The sequence below is a fragment of the Diceros bicornis genome, chromosome 28, assembly GCF_020826845.1.
Source record: "Diceros bicornis minor isolate mBicDic1 chromosome 28, mDicBic1.mat.cur, whole genome shotgun sequence".
Classification (NCBI taxonomy): Eukaryota; Metazoa; Chordata; class Mammalia; order Perissodactyla; family Rhinocerotidae; genus Diceros; species Diceros bicornis.
Window position 1 is genome coordinate 20,885,502 of NC_080767.1, and position 22,039 is coordinate 20,907,540.

The 22,039-nt window shown below is 37.6% G+C and overlaps 1 protein-coding gene across 6 annotated transcripts in view; it reads left to right on the top strand.

Moving 5' to 3' along the window:
- Nucleotides 1–22,039, top strand: part of KIAA1958 (KIAA1958 ortholog) — a 309,540-nt gene that overhangs the window by 249,607 nt on the left and 37,894 nt on the right. For 2 of the 6 annotated variants that reach the window (XM_058523781.1, XM_058523780.1), the window contains exon 3: nucleotides 17,147–18,303. The exons of 1 other annotated variant lie outside the window; for it this stretch is intronic. In XM_058523781.1, coding sequence (XP_058379764.1) covers nucleotides 17,147–18,192 — 1,046 coding nt within the window. In that variant the 3' untranslated portion in view covers nucleotides 18,193–18,303. Of the gene's footprint in view, nucleotides 1–17,146; nucleotides 18,304–22,039 lie in introns of those variants that run through there. 3 more of the 6 variants (XM_058523783.1, XM_058523782.1, XM_058523785.1) reach the window with 2 other exon arrangements.

Consider the following 22,039-nt stretch of genomic DNA (forward strand, 5'->3'; position numbering starts at 1 on the left):
CTGAAAAGGAGGTAATTTATTAGAGTTTTGTGCATTTCCATTTTTATGTGTTATCTGTTTTCCTTTGCTTTATGTGCCATACATCTTTTGTTTCAAGTTGATTAATAATTCCTTTGTGTTTTTGACTGTATTATGCATTTTCAGTAAAAGATGCCTTCACATTTTGATCCTTACTAATTAAGATATGCAGTCCTATAAATTGAATGTAAATTTAAAGGAAGAAATGGTTTCTAATCAAAAGTTTGTTATAACTATTTCTGTTGTGGTATAGCTCATCTCTTAAATTCATCAGCTGTTTCCTCATACATTGTGCTTGAGTTTGTTCTCAGTCATTGAAGCCATGGAATTTTAGCAAACTCATGAAAAGTGCTTTTCAGATACTCAGTTCTGACCGACATACTGATGAACTATTAACAAATGGTGATGATTGTTTTACTTCCAAACTCCTCTTCAATAGGCAAGGTCATCTGCTGTTAGCTCTCTTTGATTACTGCATGCAAAGTGGCAATAATAATAGTCAGTACTTACAGAGCCGCTTATTACCTCACTGATTACTTACGGTGACTCAGTTCTCGTAACTACGAGAAGTTAGGACCATAATTAACTCCATTTTAAAGATGAAGAAACTAAGGCAAAGAAAGGTTGGACTTGCCGGAGGTCACCCAGTAAGAGATGGGAGAGCTGGGATTCTGACCCAGGCATCTGGTTCCCAAGTTCCTGCTCTTAACACCAGGCTCACTTGCCATGGTGATGCTTCTCTTACACGGCTCAGATCCTCCCTCTTTGTGCTTGAAGGTCCTCTTTTAGGACCTGGACCAACTTTCCCTCAGTTTTCTTTATTTCGCCAAAAACTACATTGCCCAGACTTCTGCTTTTGCTCTTCCTTTTCCTGTCCCAGTCTCCATTTGCTTTTATCGTCTAATTTTCTCCACAAAGAGGGGAGGAAAATTCATGTTTAGCAGTTGAGGAGACATATACAGACATGCCTCAAACAATGCCTACTGTGTTGAGGTGCCGAATATATTTTTGTTGAATGTTGAAGCAAATATGGAAATACTAAAATTTCTAGAAAGAAAAAAGAGATAACTTTAATTTCCTCTGCTTTCTTTTGAGAAAACTCACTCAGGCTACTCAGAACAGTTTGAATGGGAGCAAGAGTGGACATAGGGAATTCTTACTAGCTAAAAAAGGAATTTCTGTGTCACCAATGGATAATAAATCCATTGCCAAATTCTTATTCAAGTCTTAAAATATATAATTTCAGATGATCAAAAGAATATGTCAGAAATAGTAATTTATCCACTATTACTGTGTTGACAGTAGTTTTCCTCTTGAACATAAGACAAAGCAATATTTCCAGAGAAAAATAAAGTAAATCACAAAAGAAAACTAAAGTGTATAGTTAAGATGGAATGGACTAGACTCTTAGTGTTTAAAGAGCCGTATTTGTCATTAAAATTTTAAATTGGGAAGATACACTGGATACATTTTGGCGTGTATCCATCTTTGGATGATGGATTTATGGGCAGTTTTGCTTTCTTCTTTATACCTTTATTTTGTGGGGAAAAATTTTTTATTAAACATATATTACTTTTATGATAAAATTAATAAAGTTATTTTTATTAGGGGATATATACATAAAATAACCTTTTCCTCATGTGAGTAGTTAGCCTTTAAACCATCTGTTTTTTAAAATTTCAGATATTTCTAAATTAGAAGATATTTATGCAAAGCGTATTTAAGGGTATGTAAACTCACTGAGGTGAAATGCAGTCATGGCTGAATTCCTGAACTGTGCAAGGACTAATTTTTGCTTTTGAAAATGATTTAATATTCAATAAAATTTTACTAAAGAGTCAGATGTTGAAAGCAATGAAAGAACATGTATAGGTTGATGAAATAATGCCCATTTAACAGTATTCTGCACTATGTACTAATGGAGTCATCATAGAATAAACTGAAAAGGGGAGCCATGTGTGTAAAGCTGTGACCTCATGATTGAAACTATGGAAAGTGTAAATGTCATGTCTATAATGAACCCCTGTATTTTCTATGAGTGCCCTAAGTCAAGGAAAGTCAGAATTAAAAGATAAGGTTCTTTTTGGAAATTGTCTATGATGTTTTGTGTATCAAAGTCGATGGCAGCAGCTCAGCTTATATTTTAAGTATTACACCCGCGGCAGATACTCCAGACACATCAGAAGGCACTCTTGATTCAGTGTCTCTGGCAGTATAATAAAAAAGTGGGGGAGAAATCTCTACAGTCTCTAATAAGCAGTATATCAATGAGTACTGTCAGATTCTGCAGAAAACTCCACAACATGATTTATTACATTAATTACAGTCATATGGGTTCATGCTGCTAAGCCTGAAAATGCGGCCACATTCTAAAGTTGATTTAAGAATATATTTTGGCCAAGATGAAAGTGCTCCTTATTGTGATTAATATAGTACAATATTTATTTTCTTGTTCTACCCTTCTTTCTCCTTTGGAATGCTTAATTTCTTTTCTGTGCCTTGAAATTAAGTTTGAGATTTGAGAAGCTTCATCTAGTTTTTATTCACTACTGTCATCTGGTGTCCTTTTCGCCTTTTTGTGTCATCTTAGTTGTCACTGAATGTTGCATCTCTTCTATATGTGAAGCCTGTTTGAATTTATCCCCGTCTAAGCAAATGTGGCTAACCTGGAGCTGTCCCTAGCTTGTAGGGCTACCTTTAAGGCTTGTTAGGTCACACCTGGGATGCTACATCTCTTTTTGAGTGGAAGGAGCAATTGAGGAGAAAGCCTCATTTTCTTAAAAAAAAAAAAAAAGAAAGAAAAAAGCACTTTTTTTGGTCTTTTTGCCTGAGAAGATTGTCGCTGAGCTAACATCTGTGCTGATCTTCCTCCATTTTGCATGTGGGACACCACCACAGCATGGCTTGATGAGCGGTGTGTAGGTCGGTGCCCGGGATCCGAACCTGCGAACCCTGGGCCACCAAAGGGGAGCGCACGCACTTAACCATTACACCACCAGGCCAGCCCTGAAGCACTTTTCTTAGAAGAGAGAATTCCATGATTTCACCCTTGTTTAGTACTGTACTGACTTCATACAGTCACATAATGTCTCTTCTTATAGTGCCACAGTAAGCTTGTCAAATCGCAGGATGCTAGGTCATGTGGAATGGAAGGTCTCCTAAGAGCTGTTTTAGATACAGATATTAACTCCAGTTGTTTACATGTGTCCGTGACAGGATATGTTCAATTATGCATAAATGCCCAACATTGGTGGCCTTTATAGATCTAGCTTGGAAGAATTAGCCAATATTTCCTACAGATTAAAGCAGCAGTAGAGGAGGAACTCAGAGAAAGTGGGAAGACTTTGATGTAGTGGGTTGGAACACATCTCTAAGCAGCAGTATGTTTCAAGAGTTGAACTAGATGATTTCTGTGTTCAACACTGAGCTAAGTGGTTTGCTTTCCTATCTTATTCAACTCTCATACAACTCTTAAGCATGGGTACAATTATTATACCCATTTTACAGTTGAAGAAATTGAGGCTTAAGTTTAAAAGCTTACACAGATTCACTTAGCTGATTAAGTGGCAGAGCTAGGATTTGATCCCAGGCATTTTACTGGCAAAGCTGGAGTCATTAAACCATTCACTATGCCACCTATGTCAGGTGCCCCGAAAGGGACCAAATAAAATTAGATTGGAAGAAATATTTTTGGTGATTAAGGAAACAGTGTTGAATTTAATACCTTCAAAAAAGTTACAAAAGCAGAAGTCTGAATCCAGTGAGTTTTAGAGGGAAATAATTCTTTAACTTGTTCATTAGTTTGTTTAATAATACTTACCAGTTAGTCCAGTATGATTTTGGTAGTATTTTTCACTGAAGCAGAAATCACTTAAATATTTATTTTGTATTAATTTATGAAGCAACTATTCTGCCTGGGAAATAAAAATTTTCAGATCAGAAAATCTCCTGTCCCAGCAGGGTGGCAAGTGCTGTAACTGAGGCCAGGGTTATGCTGAGGCTAATTTGAAGGAGGAAGGTCATTTTCTAGGTCTTCTGGGGTAAAGAGAGATAAGGCACTGTTTCTCAAAGCGTGGCCTATTGGAGCACACCTATGTTAGAATCACCTCAGAACTTGTTCAAAATGCAGACTCCTGCACCTTATTGGCCGCCAATTAATTCCATATTATAAGGATCTGCAAAGCCAGTGCCTAGTCTCCTTTATGCATGTGATATCTTACCCCACCTTCCAACATATACAGCTCCTTGGCCTCATTTAATTCATACATAGAGACAACAGTGAATATGCATGAGAAAGTGTAGGTTGTTTTTTTTTTTTACTACATTTTATGTGTTTAATAAATATGGGTGTTTTTTATGCTCTATTTTATTTCTAAATTTTTACTGAGAAAATTTTCCAGACACTTTAGAGTCACATAACATACAACCAGGAGAAATGAGCAGATGACTAATGTTTATTTAAGTGATTTCTGCTTCAGGGAAAAATACTATAAAAAAACATACCGGACTAACTGGTACTATTGTTCCAAATTTCCATGCTCCTGAACATGTATGTAAGAAATGTGTTTTACTCCCACTATTGGAAAAGATTAATCAAGCATAAAAATAATTTGCTGGTCAGATAGCTATCATAGCATACAAGTCTGGCTTCAGTTAGTGATGTTAACAATCCTAGAAAATAGCCTGTGTTTGAAAGTTCTAGGAGAAAGCATAAAAATGTGCGAAGATTTGGGTGTTTAAAGGAGAAAGAAGATACTGACTTTTTAATTTTATGGTAGTTATAAGGTTATGTTAATTTGTTTTCCACATTTAAAGTAAATATTTTCACTATCTTTTTTTTTTTTTTCAATAAATTGCAGGGGTTAGGAGCTATTGCTGTTTTCAAAACTGAAACATAAATGTTGGCAAACAGGATTTTTTAACCCCTGAAAAGTAAAATTGGAGTTGGCCTGTTTCCTAAGATTAGCAACCAGGGCATATTTTTAAAAAATATCAGGATCATTTCCCTTGAACATAGAGTCATAAGAAAATTTCTTTCAAATGAACGCATGCATGGAAGAAGTAATTACCTAATAGGCAACACTGTAATGTCACTATAATCTCTTTTTAAAGTGGAGGTCAGATTGGGGGGGAAGGAACTATCTCTTGATTTTATGGATATATTCATTTTAGCATGGATTTTGTTCAAATATTATTTGTTTTTTCCTTATCCTGATAGTAGGATAAAGACATTTTCTTGTAGTAATTTGTATGATGGCTGATAGGTCCTTATTTGCAGAGGAATTAGCCCTGGGAAAAGCTTCCAGTGGCCTCATAAGTCATTTCATACCATTATTATGGACATTCACATCACCTGCCCTGACTACAACTGGCTCACTGAAGAGTCTTAACAAGGGTTACGGTAACTATGAGATTGATTGTGAGTCCCCAAATTTAATTTATGCCACTTATACTTTTATTTTTAGTCCTTTCTAAATGCAGTCAGTGTGGTTGGTCTAAAGTGAATTGTGTAATTACACACACAGTTATCTCAGTAACTTTCCTTTCAGCTTTGGTGTTAATTCAGTCAACAATGAATGCCGCTACTCCTCAAGTGCTCTTCCAGACCCTGGGAATAAAGCAACGAAATCCTGGCTTTTATGGAACTCACAGCCCACTGGGCAGAGGCAGATGCTAAACAAGTTACCAAGTAAATATGTAGTATGTCAGATGCTGATAGGTGTATGGAAGAAAATAACAGCACAGGGGAATAAAGAATGTCAGAGGTGGAGAAATGGGGTGTTGATTTATTTTTTGTTTAAAGCAGCTTATTCACATGTTTGGTGTTTGGAGGTGTTTTGCACTTAGCATATCCAGTCTCTTCTCCTTGGTGTGTGTAGGTATAATTACTATGTAAGTAATTATATACATGGCCATCCCACTGGTCTAGCTTTATTCCCCACTCTAACCTTTCCCCCACTTCAAACCAGGATTGGTGTTTTACAGTCCTCATGAGCACAAGCCAGACTCCTTCCCATCTCTTCCCCTGTGCTCATGCAGTTTCTTCCTGGAATGCCCCAGCCACCTGTTCTGTTTAACCAAATGGTACCCATCCTTTAATACCTAACCCAAGTCCCTGTTCCCCCGTGGAATGGAGCCCCAACACAGCCCAAGCTCTACTTGACTTGTCTCTCTTTCTCTCTCTTTTCTTTCTGAATTCCTATAGGACCTAGAGCCCATGCCACAAACTCAGTGCCTAATTACACAGTGCTGTGTATGGTCTCTTTAATTAGTTTTATGTCTGTTAGTCATCTTCTCTAGCTATGATATAATCTAGGTAACCATCAGGGAGGTGCCTTTGACTCCACCCCACACGTCTTCTTGAAGTGCTAGGGGGGCACAGTGGGCACTCACAAATGTGGATTAAATATTCATTCCACCTGCAGCCTCATGAATATAAATCTACTCACCAGATTCCTTTTTACTTTCTTTTTTACTTTTCAAATTTAAAATACATTCTTATTTAATAAGCTCATGGACTTATTCGCTCGTTTGTTAAGAGAATTTGAACATCATTTCTTTTCTCTGTCGAGTGGAAAGACAAAATTCTCTTCTTAAATGAAAATAATAAAGAAGTTAAACATCAAGAACTGTTTCTTATTGCTTCGGATGTATTGCTTTAATAAAATCACAAAAGGGATGTGATAGCTAAGTTTTTTTTGTTAAATTGAGTGCTACAGCAATAGAAGGAAATGGATCTGAATTTAAATCTAACATAAATCTCCTGAAATTAAATGAGCACACAAGATACTGCACTAATTATGTGTTTTTCCATGCCATCTCCTAACAAGGGAGGAAATAATTGGATTAATGGGGCATGGAGACTATGTAAATAAGTACAGAAAAGCTGTCTGTGAGAAAACTTTACTCAGGCTCTCAGGAAGAGTTCTGAGTCAGTGCTGAGGCTCTTCCTGGGGCCTCTTTCCAGGTCACAGATCTCTTGGAAGTTAATAACCTAAAACCTTTCTTTCTGCCGGACCTCATTTATTGAAGGCCCATTTCACTGTACTAGGTTTTATAGGGTGGCTTCTGCTTTTGAGAAGCTTAGAGTAAGTTTAAGTGATAAGTATTATGGCCTTTGTGGATGGTACAGGCAAGACATAAGTGACCATTCAAAGAACCAAGGTCACTAAAACCTGCTACCTAGAAGGTTTATCCACTCAAACTTATAACCAAAACCATACTAGTGATGCAGTGACAGCAAGGTCCCCTAAAATAGTTGCCTAGCAGAGTACAGTATAGGTAGAGGGGAGCTAATATAAATTAAAGGTCTAGGGGAAAGGCAGACATTTTTTTTTTTTATAATTTTTATTTGCTTATTTTTTCCCCCAAAGCCCCAGTAGATAGTTGTATGTCATAGCTGCACATCCTTCTAGTTGCTGTGTGTGGGACCCGGCCTCAGCATGGCTGGAGAAGCGGCGTGTTGGTGCGCGCCCGGGATCGAACCCGGGCCGCCAGCAGCGGAGCGCGCGCACTCAACCACTAAGCCACGGGGCCGGCCCCAAGGCAGACATTTTTAAAATGCATTTTTGAAAGCCATGTATGTCCAGAAGTTCTCCCTTTCCTATCATACAGGTCAAAGCTCGGGATGTTCAGTCATTCAAAATATATGTGGAGGATCTGGGGATTTAAAATTCTTTTAACAGTTCATATATTTATTCAGTCTTCATACATTCTTTGGGTAGCTCTGGTATGCTGGAACATATGCGGGCACTCAGGATTCACAGACGATAAATACATGAAAAATAATGTAATCAGTGGGGCATAGAGAATATACAAATAAGTATAGAAAAGCTGTCTGCTTAAAAACCTTACTAAGCCTGTCTCTAAGCATTGCTTTCTCCTCAAGGAGGTCACAACTCAACAGAGAGGTGAGATGGAATAAAATAAATATGGCAGGATAATAAGAGTATAATCCATTTATCAGCTGGTGTCTCCTGATCCTTTAAGATTTAGATAAGATTAGCTCAAATCTCTATCACAGTTTTTACAAACTCTAATAATACCTTTCCTTCTTTTCTGGAGGGGGGATGAAGGTGAGGTGGTGGTTGACTTGGATATTCTCTTGTACTCTCTGGCTCCGACCTTCTGCTTCTACCGAGGTAGTTCAGATTATGGATCATTTCACTGTCTGGGAATGTTTTGCACCAGGTCATGCAGTTGTGAACTCAGCCCTATTTATACAAGGTAGAGTTTATTGAAGATTTTCATAGCCTGGGAGGAAATAGGTAGATATAAACCTTTAGATAGGTTTATATCATAACAGAACAGTGCAAATCTGACCGTATTGTTTTCTGACCAACTAGTTTTCTTAGGGTAATATATAAGGTCATTTATTAGGCCTCCAAGACCTGGCGTGATCTGGCCCCGGGGGGCTTTCAAACCTCTCCTCATACCGCTCTCCCTTCTGATCACTTCACTCCAGACATACTGATATTCTTTCAGTTTCTCAAACTTAGTTTCCATTGGAGAAACTTCTCATGTGCTGTTCCCTCTACTCTTCCTCTTTCTACAATTTGTATGACTGGCTTCTCATTTTTAGGTCTCAACGGAAAGGACTTCTTAGTCCTCCCTGGAAAATCCATCCTTAAATGGGTCACTTATTCTCTCTTGGAATATTCTGTTATTTTTCTTCATAGCATTTGTGTCAGTTTGTCTAAGATTTATTTATTTGTCTTGTCTGTTTTCACTCACTCTGTGGTAAATTCCACAAAAGCAAGGACCGTTTCTATTCTGCTCATCCCTGTGGACTCAGCCTTCTCAATTCCCAACATTTTTCAGTTGCTCACTAAGTGTTCCTGAATGAGTGAGTGAGGTGGCTCAGTAGGACTTGATGGATTGGCTGTAGAAGAGAGGGAGAGCAAGTATCAAGGATGCTGCTCAGGTTTCAGGCTTGGGCAGATAGGCGGGTGGTGGAGGCACGGATTCGGTGGAAGAGCTAGATGGTGAGGGCAGAGCCTGTTACCCTTTAGGTCCAAGTACGTGTACTGATTAGGCGGTTGGGTGCCTTAAGTCCATGGGAGCTGTAGGACGTGTGATACTGATGCCTGCTCATTCACCATCTGTAAAACTTCATTTCTAATTGTTAAATAGCTGATCTGTGTAGAAAAAAAATAATTTGTACTTGCATATCTTTGGCTGCCACCTTGTCATCTTCCTTCAGTTTTCTAGGCCTTTGGAATTTTACCCACCTTCAGTTCTAAACATTTATTAACAACTTTCGTAATATAATAAGACCATTTTGCTCATTTCAATGCATGTTTTTTTCATTAACAGCAGTGACTCATTCAGTTTGCCTGCTGAACTGTATGCATGTGTCTCTTAAGAAATTGAAACTAATCTCTATAGTAAATCTTTTGTTTGTGTTGAAAACAATTTTTGTTTATCATTAGCATTAGATAAACAATAGAGCTACTTAAAATCCAAGTTATTTATCTTACCATGTATATTCAAACAAAATTTAATGAAGTTTGCTGAGTTTTTGAATGTCAAAATCATTACGAATGTAGCCCTTCCATGGAGTAGATTTTGTGTGATCACAAAGCATTCAACAAACATGGAATCCCTGTTAAGTGCAAGGCGCCAAGTTAGGGACTAGAAGTTGCAGCAATCTCGTTCAAATGCAAAGAACTAGATCAGAATTCTGGCTTTTCTTTGAAATCACTTCAAAACAAGAAAGAAAAACCAAAACAGATATTTTCTTAAATAAAACTAGAAATCTTTTGCTAGAACCACAGTATGTAAGGAAGGGCTGCCAAGTGATCAAATGGGCATCTGGATTACGACACCAAGAGATGTGACTATAGATCTTAGATGGAGGTGTGAGGCCTCAGTTTTCCACTGAGGTGGTACATGCTGAGTGGCAAAATTAACAATCAGTTTTGAAGAACTGGAATGGGCAGCTTGGGTTGGTGGTGAGAGCTTCCTTAGTTCCTGTTTGACATCAGAGAGTAGCAGAGGAAGCAGGACTGAGTCAAGAAACACACACCCTTGCCGTATTTATGGGAAGTGGTGTAACCCGTATGACAAGGCAGTGGAGAGATACTTGAATTTATGGCTTGAAAGGCACACTGTGTACCAGAAAAAAGATGGATGCCCAGGGATCAACACTGAGATAGTAGTAAAGTTATTGCCATTCCTAGATAAAGAAATAATCATTTAGATATCCAGCCTGCTGCCCCCCAAAAAATGCATCAAGAGACCTATAAAGGAGAAAGATTATGCTGACCATTGACTTCTCTACAACAGCATCTCTACAACCAAATCACGACTGTTATTTATAGCTAGGTGGCTATCTAGAAAAATATCAAGTTGGTGCCTACCTTACTCTTGACACCACAATTAATTCAGATGAATAAATATTTAAATATTAAAAATGAAATAAAGAATATTTTAGAAGAAAGCATAAGAGAATTGTTTTATGGATTCATAGTGGGGGAAATCTCTCTATAGCACAAAATAAAAATTTTAAAAAACAAAGAGAAGTTCGGTCCCATAAATGTAACAAAGTCACAAATACAAAAGGCAAACTATAAAAATATATTTTTATATATATCACTATGTCACAAAGGGTTAAATATAATAATAAAAATAATGCTAAATATATCTAGATCTCTTATAAATCAAAAGACAGCAAGTTCACGGAAAGAAAATTAGAAAATAGAGGCAGCTAATAAGTATTTGAAACAATATTAAATGTCATTTATCATGAAAGAAATGCGAAATAAATAAAACCATAATATATATTTTACCAATTAAATAAGCAAAGATTAAGAAGTTTGATAATACATTTTATCTAGGAAGGTGTGATTAAACCAGCACTCTTTTTTTTTTTTTTTTTTTTTTTGGTGAGGAAGATCAGCCCTGAGCTAACATCTGCCAGTCCTCCTCTTTTTGCTGAGGAAGACTGGCCCTGGGCTAACATCCATGCCCATCTTCCTCCACTTTATATGGGACACCACCACGGCATGGCTTGACAAGTGGTGCGTCAGTGCGGGCCCGGGATCCGAACCCAGGCCACCACAGCAGAGCGTGTGCACTTAACTGCTTGCGCCACTGGGCCAGCCCCTAAACCAGCACTCTTATACCTTATCATGGAAGTATAAATTGGCATAACATATATATGGGCAATAGCAATATAGAAGTTCTACTTTTGCAAGTTCAGTCTGTATATATATACTTGCCCGTGTATGGGAAATATCACATATACAAGGATATCCAATGCGGCATTGTTTATGATAGGAATAGGATGGAAATAATGCAAATGTCCATCAGTAGGAAATTAGATAAATGTATTATGGTATAGCCATATAAAATACTTGACAGCTATTAGGAAGATTGCAGCAACTGTATATGTAATGATACGGAGCTATCTCTAATAACGTTGTTAATGACAAAAAGCACAGTGCAGAATAGGAGATATAGTATATTCCTACCTCTTTTTGAAAGGAAAAGAGTAAGTGTGTATGGGGCCCGGCCCGGTAGCGCAGTGGTTAAGTTTGAGCGCTCCTCTTTGGTGGCCAGGGGTTCGCAGGTTCGGATCCCGGGTGCATACCGACGCGCTGCTTGTCAAGCTGTGCTGTGGCGGCATCCCGTACAAAGTAGAGGAAGATGGGCACAGATGTTAGCCCAGGGCCAAGCTTCCTCAGCAAAAAGAGGAGGATTGGCATTGGATGTTAGCTCAGGGCTAATCTTCCTCACCAAAAAAAAAAAAAAAAAGAAGAAGAAGAATAAGTGTGTATGCATAGAAAATCCTGAAATTTATACCCAATAAATTGGCAACTTCAGTTGCCATGCAGAGGGAAACATGGTGACAGGAGGTGAGATAGGAGGGTGGTTTACTTTTACACTATACCCATTTGTAGCTTTTAGATACTGTACCATATGCTATATTGCTATTCTAATTAATTAAAATCAAATGGATCATCGTCCATATTGAAAAAATTAATTTCTATCTCAGAATGTATAGATGCATGATATGGTGGATAGCATATCAAAATGTTAAGATTAAAACAGTAAAGATTTGGAAGAAATAGATCTTCCATAACCTTGAAATAAGCGAAATTTCTTAAACAGGATGCTAAAAGCATGAACCATAAAGGAAAAAAATTGATAATTGGACTATATTAGGATTAAGAACTCTTGTTCATTAAAAGACACCATTAAGAAAGTGAAAGGGCAAGCCATAGACTGGGAGAAGATATTTGCAATACATTTACCTGCAAAGACTCATATACAGAATATGTCAAAACCTCCTACAAACAGTAAGAAGAGGGCAGACAATCCGATAGAAAATGACTTTAATGGGCACTTAACAAAAGAGAATATCCAGATGGCCAATGAACATATGAAGGGGTGTTCAGCTTCATTAGTCATCAGGGAAATGAAAATTTAAAACCACAATGCAGTATCATTACACACTCACCAAAATGGCTAAAATAAAGAAGACTACCTTAGTGTTGGAGAAGATACGGAGCAACCAGAACTCTAACACTCATGGTGGAGAAAGTAACAACCACTTGGGAAAATTGGTTGTTAGTATCTATTAAAGCTGAACATATGATTTACTATGACCCAAGTATACACCCAACAGAAATGTGTCCATCCACATGATCATCAAAAGTCACCTACTAGAATGTTCTTAACAGTTTTATTGGAAATAGCCCCAAACGGAAAACTACCCAAATGTCCAAGAGAATGGAAAAATAAATTGTGATATATTCACACAATGGAATGTTACACAGCCATGAGGATAAATTATCTACAACTACACAACAATATGCATGAAATTTACAAACATAATATTGAGCAAAAGAAGCCAGACAAAAAGAGTTCATCGTCTGTAATTTTATTTGTATAAGTTATAATAATAGGCCAACAAATCTATGCTGTTTCAAGTTAGGATAGGTGTTATTCTTGGTGGGAGGGAATAACTGGAACAGGGGGCTTGAAGAAGGCTTCTGGGGTGCTAGTGATGTTTTTTTCTTGATCTGAGCACTATATTCAATTTGTGAAAATTAATTGTATGCACTTAAAATCCAGTCTACTTTATTGTGTGTATGTTATACCTAACAAAAAGTTTTTAAAAGGAAGTAGATCATAAAAATTGCTAAAACTAGAGGTAAATGCAAGATAATTGTAACAATTATATGTTATCAATCTTCTCTGGTTTTACTTGATTTTGTAATTAGCTGAAAATCTTACTACTATTACTTGACTTTAAAGCCATTTACTTCCCCTATTCATGCAAAATGAATGAGTTTCTCTACCCTTCCCACCTCCTTTTGTAGCACATTCCAGGCTCTTAAGAAAGGATGTGATAATGTGACATTTTTCTTCAGTTTTATTTTCTGCAGATGGGATGGCTTTACAGTTCTACACTCAATTCCAATGTTGGGGAGTGGGGTTCCACACCACCAAGAAATTCTCCGACACTAACTGAGTGTCTTGCAGTTCAACTCAATTCTAAGACTGTCTACCAGGAGATAGCATTAGATTCCACAGGTTGAGAGTTAAGTCCTAAAAGACTGTCCCCCCACCCCTACTTGAGATCTCAATTGCAAGTCCTGGTTAACACCTGTGCTTCTGACCAACTGACTACAGATTGGAGGTTTCAACAACCCCCTCCTTGGATTAATTTGCTAGAGCGGCTCACAGAACTCAGAGAAACATTTTACTTACTAGATTACCGGTTTATTATAAAAGGATATAACTCAAGAAGTGGCAGATAGAAGAAATGCATAGGGCAAAGTATGGGGAAAGGCACGGAGCTTCCATGCCCTCTCTGAGCAAGCCACTATCCCCAAATCTCCATGTGTTCACCAACCTGGAAGCTCTCTGAACCTTGTCCTTTTGGGTTTTTCTGGAGGCTTCATTACATAGACATGATTGATTAACTCATTGGCCATTGGTGACTGAACTCAATTTGCCACCCCTCGCCCCTCCCTGGAGGTAGAGGAAGGGAGTGGGACTGAAAGTTCCAATGCTGTAATCACATGGTTGGCTTCACTGGCAATCAGCCCCCATCCCTAGGTGCTTTCCGAAAGGCACCTCATTAACATATAACAAAAGACACCTTTATTGCTCTCATCACAGGAAATTCCAAGGTTTTAGGAGCTCTGTGCCAGTGACCCGGACAAAAACCAAATATATATTTCTTATGATACATCACAGGCTCTTAACTAAGATTGAGGTCAAGCAGAAAGGAGAGAAAGGCTTGAAAACAAGGCTGGGCTGAGGATGTTGAAGCAGTACTAATGTGTTGGTCAACTGTGAGCATGTTAGCATGGTGCTAAAATTGTGGATGGAGGAGATGCAGGAGTGGGAGAGCTGGCTGCGTCACTCGGGAAACTGACTCACAGATGAATGACACGCCAGCACTCCAGACCCTTCCATAATCTTCTTCACTGGTTCTGCTTACAGAATACTGACTAATGCTGCTTAAGTCCAACAGACTTAAACTTATTCGTGTACCTCTTAAAAGAACTTTGAAAAAACTGTATGCCACTCATTTTTAGATTGACGCCCATAGGTTTTCAACATAAGTTTTAATCAGTTTATTTTTGTAAAAAGGAGGTAGAAAATATTGAATATATTATAAAATGAAGGTGAGGATTGACTGTAACTAGAATCAGTATTTCATAGGATTTGATAATAGTTATTAAGCATCTTGTGAACAAAAGCATGCTGAATCTGAAAGAATTGAATAAAATTTTAAGCTTCTGCTTTATTGTGAACATTTCAGTAGTCCTCCAGAATATTCTAGTTCTAGTTAAAAGAATCACCCTCGTTAACCTATTAACTTTTCCAGAAATCCTGAATTCACATTACTCTAATTCAGGCCCAAATACCCTGTTTCTAATGGCAGATTTCACCTATATCAGAATATGTGTTAAGACAGAGGAGGACAGGAAACTGTGGATTTAATCATCAATTTATAAATTGTATTTGGCTCCTCAAAGTCTGTTACTCCCTAGAGTATGTAACACAGTAGACTTGGGATGGCAACGTGTGCAAACTCAGTCTTCATCTCACACAAGTATGTTTTAGAAAAGATTCCATGTGAAAGTTGAGAAACTGGAAATTTGTTCCCTAAAGTTGTTTATTTCTTAGAAAGTTTTTGTTTAAAGTTTGAAAACCAGTGGGATAGATATTTGAACAAGTAGCCAAAGTAAACAGATGTGCTGGCCCCTTAGGCAAAAGCTGTCTAATGAAACATAAAATATACTTTTGTATATTTGAATTTTGAAAATATGATCTCAAAAATGTGCTTATAGGGTCCGGCCCGGTGGTGCAAAGCGGTTAAGTGTGTGCGTGCTCCGATGCAGTGGCCCGGGGTTCGCCGGTTCGGATCCCGGGTGCGCACCGACGCACTGCTTGGCAAGCCATGCTGTGGCTGTGTCCCATATAAAGTGGAGGAAGATGGGCATGGATGTTAGCCCAGGGCCAGTCTTCCTCAGCAAAAAAAAGAGGAGGATTGGCAGATGTTAGCACAGGGCTGATCTCCTCAAAAAGAAAAAAAATGTGCTTATAAAATATCTAGCTAGTTCAGTGAATTTTAGTTCCTTTCATTTTATAAAGTTTGAGGATTTTGGCAATTATACCTTAGAACTTCATTTTAAAATAACATGATCATTCATAAATGTGTAGAGTAATACAAAAAGAAGTGTGTTTTGTGAATAAAGTTCACGTTATTAGAAATTTTATTTTTATCATTGTATGTAGTTAAAGACATCCACTTAGCAACCTTACAAATTAATCTAAAGTTTTCCTAAATAAGATAATTAGGATAAACAAAATATTTTTACCATATACTTTAGAATCAAAAATTATATGTTTATGTTATTTTAAATTAACCTTGATGTTTGCCTCAATAGTGTAGCCTGGTTTTCTGTTGTGTGATTTCATTTTTAGGATTTCTCTTTTGAGTTCCACACAGACCATGTCTGACATAATAGTGGTGATTTTTGACAAAATGTCTTTATTGTTAATGTAAATATCCCAAATTTAAATTACATATTACGGAGAGGAAATCATTTAAATATCATTGAACTTAATCATTGTAAAAAAAAAAATTGAGTAAAACAGAGTAGGGCTTCCTTCATAAGATATAAGCACTAGAATTTTGTTTCTCAAAGTTTGTTCTCTCGAACCTCATCCTGAGCATTAAGGTGCTAGTTAAAATGCAGATTCCTAGATGGCAAGCCTGATTTTGATCGAGCATCCTGAATGATTCTGAAGCACACCAAAGTGTGAGAACTGCTACTCCAGAGCATTACTTAATCTCATGGATGATCCATAATGGCAAGAGGCACCTGCAGTCTTTGGTGGCAGAGTATAAATAATAAATTAATAAAATGAAACGATTTATCCAGGACACATACCCCCTTCCTTACATCTTGATTATAATAGCCTGATTCAAACTTTATTGTTCTTTCTTTATAGCTGTAAAGTTTTATCCTCATTACTTTCCAAAACACCGAATATTCTTATTACAAACTGCCCAGCAATTACAAACAAAATATTAATAAACTGTGTTCACTTGAATTGCGGTAGAATGTGTCGAATTAACTGCTGTAAATGATCTATTTAGTAATTTTTAAATATAGATCTCTAGTGACATGCTAAATAACAAATTCAAATATTTTAGCTTAACTCAGTAAAACGGAACCACTACAACCTCTGGTTTCACAAATGAAGTGACTCAAAATGAGTATGTCAGCTCTAATGGGGCCCTTGCACACTACAGTAGGATAAACAGCATATTTCTGTCTCACATTTTTCCTAAAATGAAGGCTGCCTCTAATCTCACTCTTTCCACAAACCTTCATGCACTAAACTATGTGCCAATGACAAGAGAAACTCATTTTGATTGTAGTGGGCCGTACTCTTGTCTAGTACATCATTTGTGAAACTGAAGTTGGCTATTATAATGCAACAGATATGTAAATAACACTCATTAGTGATCTCTGTAAAAGTGATTCCTTCTTTCCCTTTTCATTATTAAAGGAAACTTTATTTCAGAGTAGAACGTACATTGTCTGAACTCATCAACACCCTCTCTATCCCTCCCCTCCCCAATTTGTTGCAGACCAGGATGAAAGAGCAGCTGAGCTCAGCAGGGAGCAGAATGAGAAAACCATCCGGAGCACGCAGACCGCGCTCCGCAATTTCCGTGAGTTCCTCATCTCCAAGTACCCTTCTGAAACCAGAGAGATTTATGTCATCCCTTGCAAGGAGTTGGATGCCTACCTGGCCTCTTTCTTTGTGGATGCCAGGCAGAAGGATGGGTCCGAATATGAACCCAACAGCTTGGCCAATTACCAGTGTGGACTTGAACGGTACCTGAAAGAACACAGGTATGGCTACAGTATCACTAGGGATAAGGAATTCAAGCGTTCCCAAGAGGCCCTGAAACAGAAGCAAATTGAACTCCGCTGCAAAGGAAAAGGAAATAAGCCCCACAAGTCCATGAAGCTCACCTTCGCTGATGAGCTCATTCTGCGGAAGAGGGGCCTGCTCAGCCGCTATAACCCTGAGGGTCTGCTCAACCTCGTCTGGCTCAACAACACAAAAGCTTTTGGGCACTGCACAGGCTTCCACGGATCTACCTTGAAGTGGGGTGATATCCGGCTCCGGGTAACAGAAACGGGGCTGGAATACTTGGAGTGGATGGGTCAAGACACTGGTGACCCGAATGCCAAAACCAAGAGAGGGGGAACAGACTCCCGTGTGTACGCCACCCAGCATGCCCCGCAGACCTGCCCCGTACAGGACTATAAGGAGTATGCCCAGCGGCGGCCTCCTGCCATGCGCTACGAGGATGCCCCTTTCTACCTGTCCATCAAACCAGTCGTGAACTTGGCGGCTCTGCATTGGTACAACTGCCAGGCCCTCGGCAAGAACAAGCTGGCCAAGATGGTGAAGACCATGTGTGAGAAGGGCAATATCCCTGGCAGGAAAACCAACTTCAGTGTATATCAGAGCTGCAGCACCTTGTCCGAGGCCCAGAGCAACCAGCTCGTGCTTATCTGTAACAATCTGAGCCAGCAGGCCGCCCAGTCAGTGGCTGGGCACTCCAACAGCAGCAATTTCATCGTCTCCGCCTCCTATGACTCTTCCTCAGATACTGCTTGACCAGGTGGCTCGAGCACAATCCCAGTTTGGTTGTCCAGAGAAAGTGTGATGATACACTACTTCTCATTCCCCTTTCCTCTGCCCTCAGTGTGAACTTGATAAAAATATAAATATATAATATATTTTTCTTTTTACAAATAAGCCAATGGAGATAGTTTAGTATTACTAACATAGTATTTATAGGCTTAAAACAAATGTACTTGTGGGTGATTAAATGTAATTGCTGTTACAGACTTTACAAAACCATAGTGGTTCTCAGGCAACACAAAGTAGAGAAGGAATTCCGTTTTTTAAAAAACTGTCAGAAAGGAAACTGCGAGTCAACCTAGACACTTGTGTCCTCAACTCCTGCTTTTCCTTCCCACCCCACCTCTCATTTTGAGTCTACTTAATAAATAGCTTTATTTTTTTAAGTTTTAAAACTCTATATTAATCAGGAGGAGACAACACTAACGTTACTGCTTACACAAAATTGTGTTCAGTCAGATCCAGAATATGGCAGCGTTAATGTAAACTCAACATCAAAGTATTTATATACTCTTTTTTTTTTAGCTTAATTAGAATTTTAGCTCCTGTGCCTCATTTTTTGTGATGTATGAAAATCTGGATGTTTAGCTAACATCTTCTTTTTTGTGGGAAAGGGGGTAGAAAGAGGGAATAAAGGTGCCATTCTTTTTGGAAGATATATAATTTTTAAATAATATGCAAAGTCTAATATTGTGACAAAAAAGACTGTTACATAGCTAATTTTTACTGTTGTGCTTGAACCCGGATGGAATTTCTTTTGTTCCCTAAGAAATCAGCATAAATGAAGTTTGATTATCAGATTTACAAGAAATTTACAACTACCAAAGCTTTGAAAATGTTCCCAAGCATTAGATTGTATATCAGGCATAAAGAGAAGGTAGAGAATGGAAAAAGTCTTACTAAAAAGCTAGAAGCACTAGTCAAGACAATAAAAAAACTCATCCTCTTCAAAGCTCAGATCCCTTGAATTATTTATTTATAAGCATTAAACTTCAGTCTCTTCCCTAAGGGATTACTTGACTCAGTAGTTGAGATCAAAGGACTATTGACACTCATTTTAGGTAACATTTTGTTACCAGATTTAGCTGAATTCAAAGCATTCTTGAAAGTGTGCAGTTTTCTTCTACAGTAAATATAAATGCATTTATCTGTGATATCCTGCAATTCTGATGATAATTTTCCTTAAACAACTCTGTGGTGGTTTTTCCAAGGTCTTTATTTTCAAGTCTTGAAGGCTGTGGTGAATTATTAGTTAAGATACTTCAATGATAAAAGAAATTTAGACATTAGGACCACAATAAAGATGAGCTAGATTCCTATCCTTTGTAATCATTAACACATAAAAAATTCAAACCTTAATTGCTTTGTTGGATCTGGGCATGCTATCTGGAAGTATTTGTTCTTCAAGGAAACCTCACAATTCACATTAGCTAGGAAGGTGGGTGGTATTTTATGTATTAATTTATTGTACGACCAGAACAAATTTCATTTTGATTTGCTTTGCTAAATCATCTCATTAGCTGAGTTTTCCCATGGCTAGGCAGCTCTTTCCAACACTAAGTCGTAAATACATAAAGATCCACTCCTCTAGGCTGTGACCTTTCCTTTGGCTGAAGAGTGAGAAATCTGCTGTGGACCTTGTGTGTTGGAATCAACTTGGTTTTATGACTTTTCTTCCATAGAGAGGCATCCAGAAACAAGAAGAAAGGGCAGAAGCTATCTTGCTTTATTTTTTTGTATTAATAATGATGATAGCAACCATTTTTGAGCCAGTGTGTGTGCCAGCACTGTGCTAAGTGACTTACATGCATCACTTACATAAGTAGTAGTTACTAATTGTATGAAAATTAGAAAATACAGATAAACATGAAGAAAACAAGATATATACTCATAAATCTGCTAGCCAAAAATAACCACTGTTAATATATTAGTAAATATTTCTTCAGACATTTCAATACATACATATTTATTTCTATGTATATTATCTTTAATCCTTTCAACAACTTTGAAAAGAAGGTGAGTTATCTCCATTTTATGTTGAGATCAAGCGAGATCAGTTAGATCATAGCTAGGGAGGTGGTACTCCCTGTCATCTGACTCCAGAGTTTTTTCTATTTACCTTTCTTAGTTCCAACACGTAATTAGTTTCCAGTGATTTGAGCCAGAGACGGGGGACACGGTGTCTTCCCATCTCTCAAGGCTGTCTGATTAAAAGGAATGCTGACTGATCTTTCACGGTGGCGTATTGTGTCCCATAGCCCTCTCGCTTCTGTTTGTTTTGAACCACAAGGCCTCTTTCTCCCAGTTTTCTTTACAAAACTTTCCTGTTCTCCTTATTCTATAACTGGTTGATAACTGCACAAGACAGCCTGCTGTAAAATAACTCTTTTTTAAAAAATAAGGTTATTTTTACATGTTACCTCTTGTTAAAAAAAGTTTCTGTAAAACAATGTGATTGTGCATTTTATTTTTGAACTGACATACTTTTAAAAATTCTTGATATGTTTTTGACAGCAAAGTAAGTACTTGTCTTGAGGAGGAAGGGCAGGCAGTATGCACTGAGAAAGCGGAAGTAGGGAGTTTCAAATCCCTCTTTATGTTTATTGAGGTACTAAAATGAAAATCTCTGTCTTGTATAATCCTATTGCATTTTCATTTAGTACACAAATTGAGACTGATTCTTTTTTATTTGTTTATATTTTGTTTTGCTAACTCAAACCAAATAGGAACATTGTGACATTTAGATTTAGAAAACTGTTTTCTGAAGAATGGCTTGGTAGAAGTTTAGCTGAATTATAGTATCTCTTTGGGTTAATTAAATTATGAAAAATCATCTGCAGCTACCTCTAAATTTTGTGTTTTTGTGTAAACAAAACTGAGGACGTACTACTGCTAGATGCCATTTTTATTATTACTTTAACTTAAAAAAATATCCTGTCCATACTGTGGCAGTCATATATGCCAAAATCATATATGTACTGTAGCAAAAATCCAGCAGTCCAGCAGGTGTTCACTACAACTGAATATGCTGCCTTTCCAGGCAATCCTGTGGTTCGTACAAAAACAATAAAACCGTATTTGCAAAGTTTACACTTTAAGGTCAGTGTAATGTCGTGTAAGAAATTATCCAGGGACCTTGACATGACTCCGGAAGTTTTGCACTGTCTACAACAAAAATGCCAAACCTGTCTGTCTGCATTTGGATGACATAGCTGCATAATTCAATTTTTCATCTATGTTCATGTGAATGACTGGCTATTGAAAACCATAGATGGTAGCAATTTTTTTTTAACCATAATGTTTGAGAAGATTAGAGATACTCAGGATGTTTATCCAACATAGCTTAGTCTTAAGAGTCCATTTGTTATTGTGGTTAGTAGGGCTGGTCTGAATATGATTCATAATACATCAGCTGTTTAAACTATTTATTTTATAATTATTTTTCCCTATGTTAAATTTTTCTTATGTTAATGCTCTTTTCCCTATGTTAAATCACTTCCTGATCTGCAAAAGAATAGTGTAAATTTTCTAGCATAGATTAGGTCTCTTTGGTTTTTCAGTTAGATCAGTTAGTTGAAACTGTCATCACATTGTGTCTAAGACATATGGCTTAGCTTCCAGATGCCATGAAATCAAATGACTTCACTGAGATGAAAATTTACAGTCATATCAACAAATATTGGAGAACCTAGTGTCTAGACACTGGGAGGGGTACGAAGATGTATAAAAGTCTCCTGCTCTCAAAGAATTTATAAAAGATACTATAATAAAAGATTCATTTCATTTTTGAGATCTCAGAAAGAAACTCTATGCCAGTACT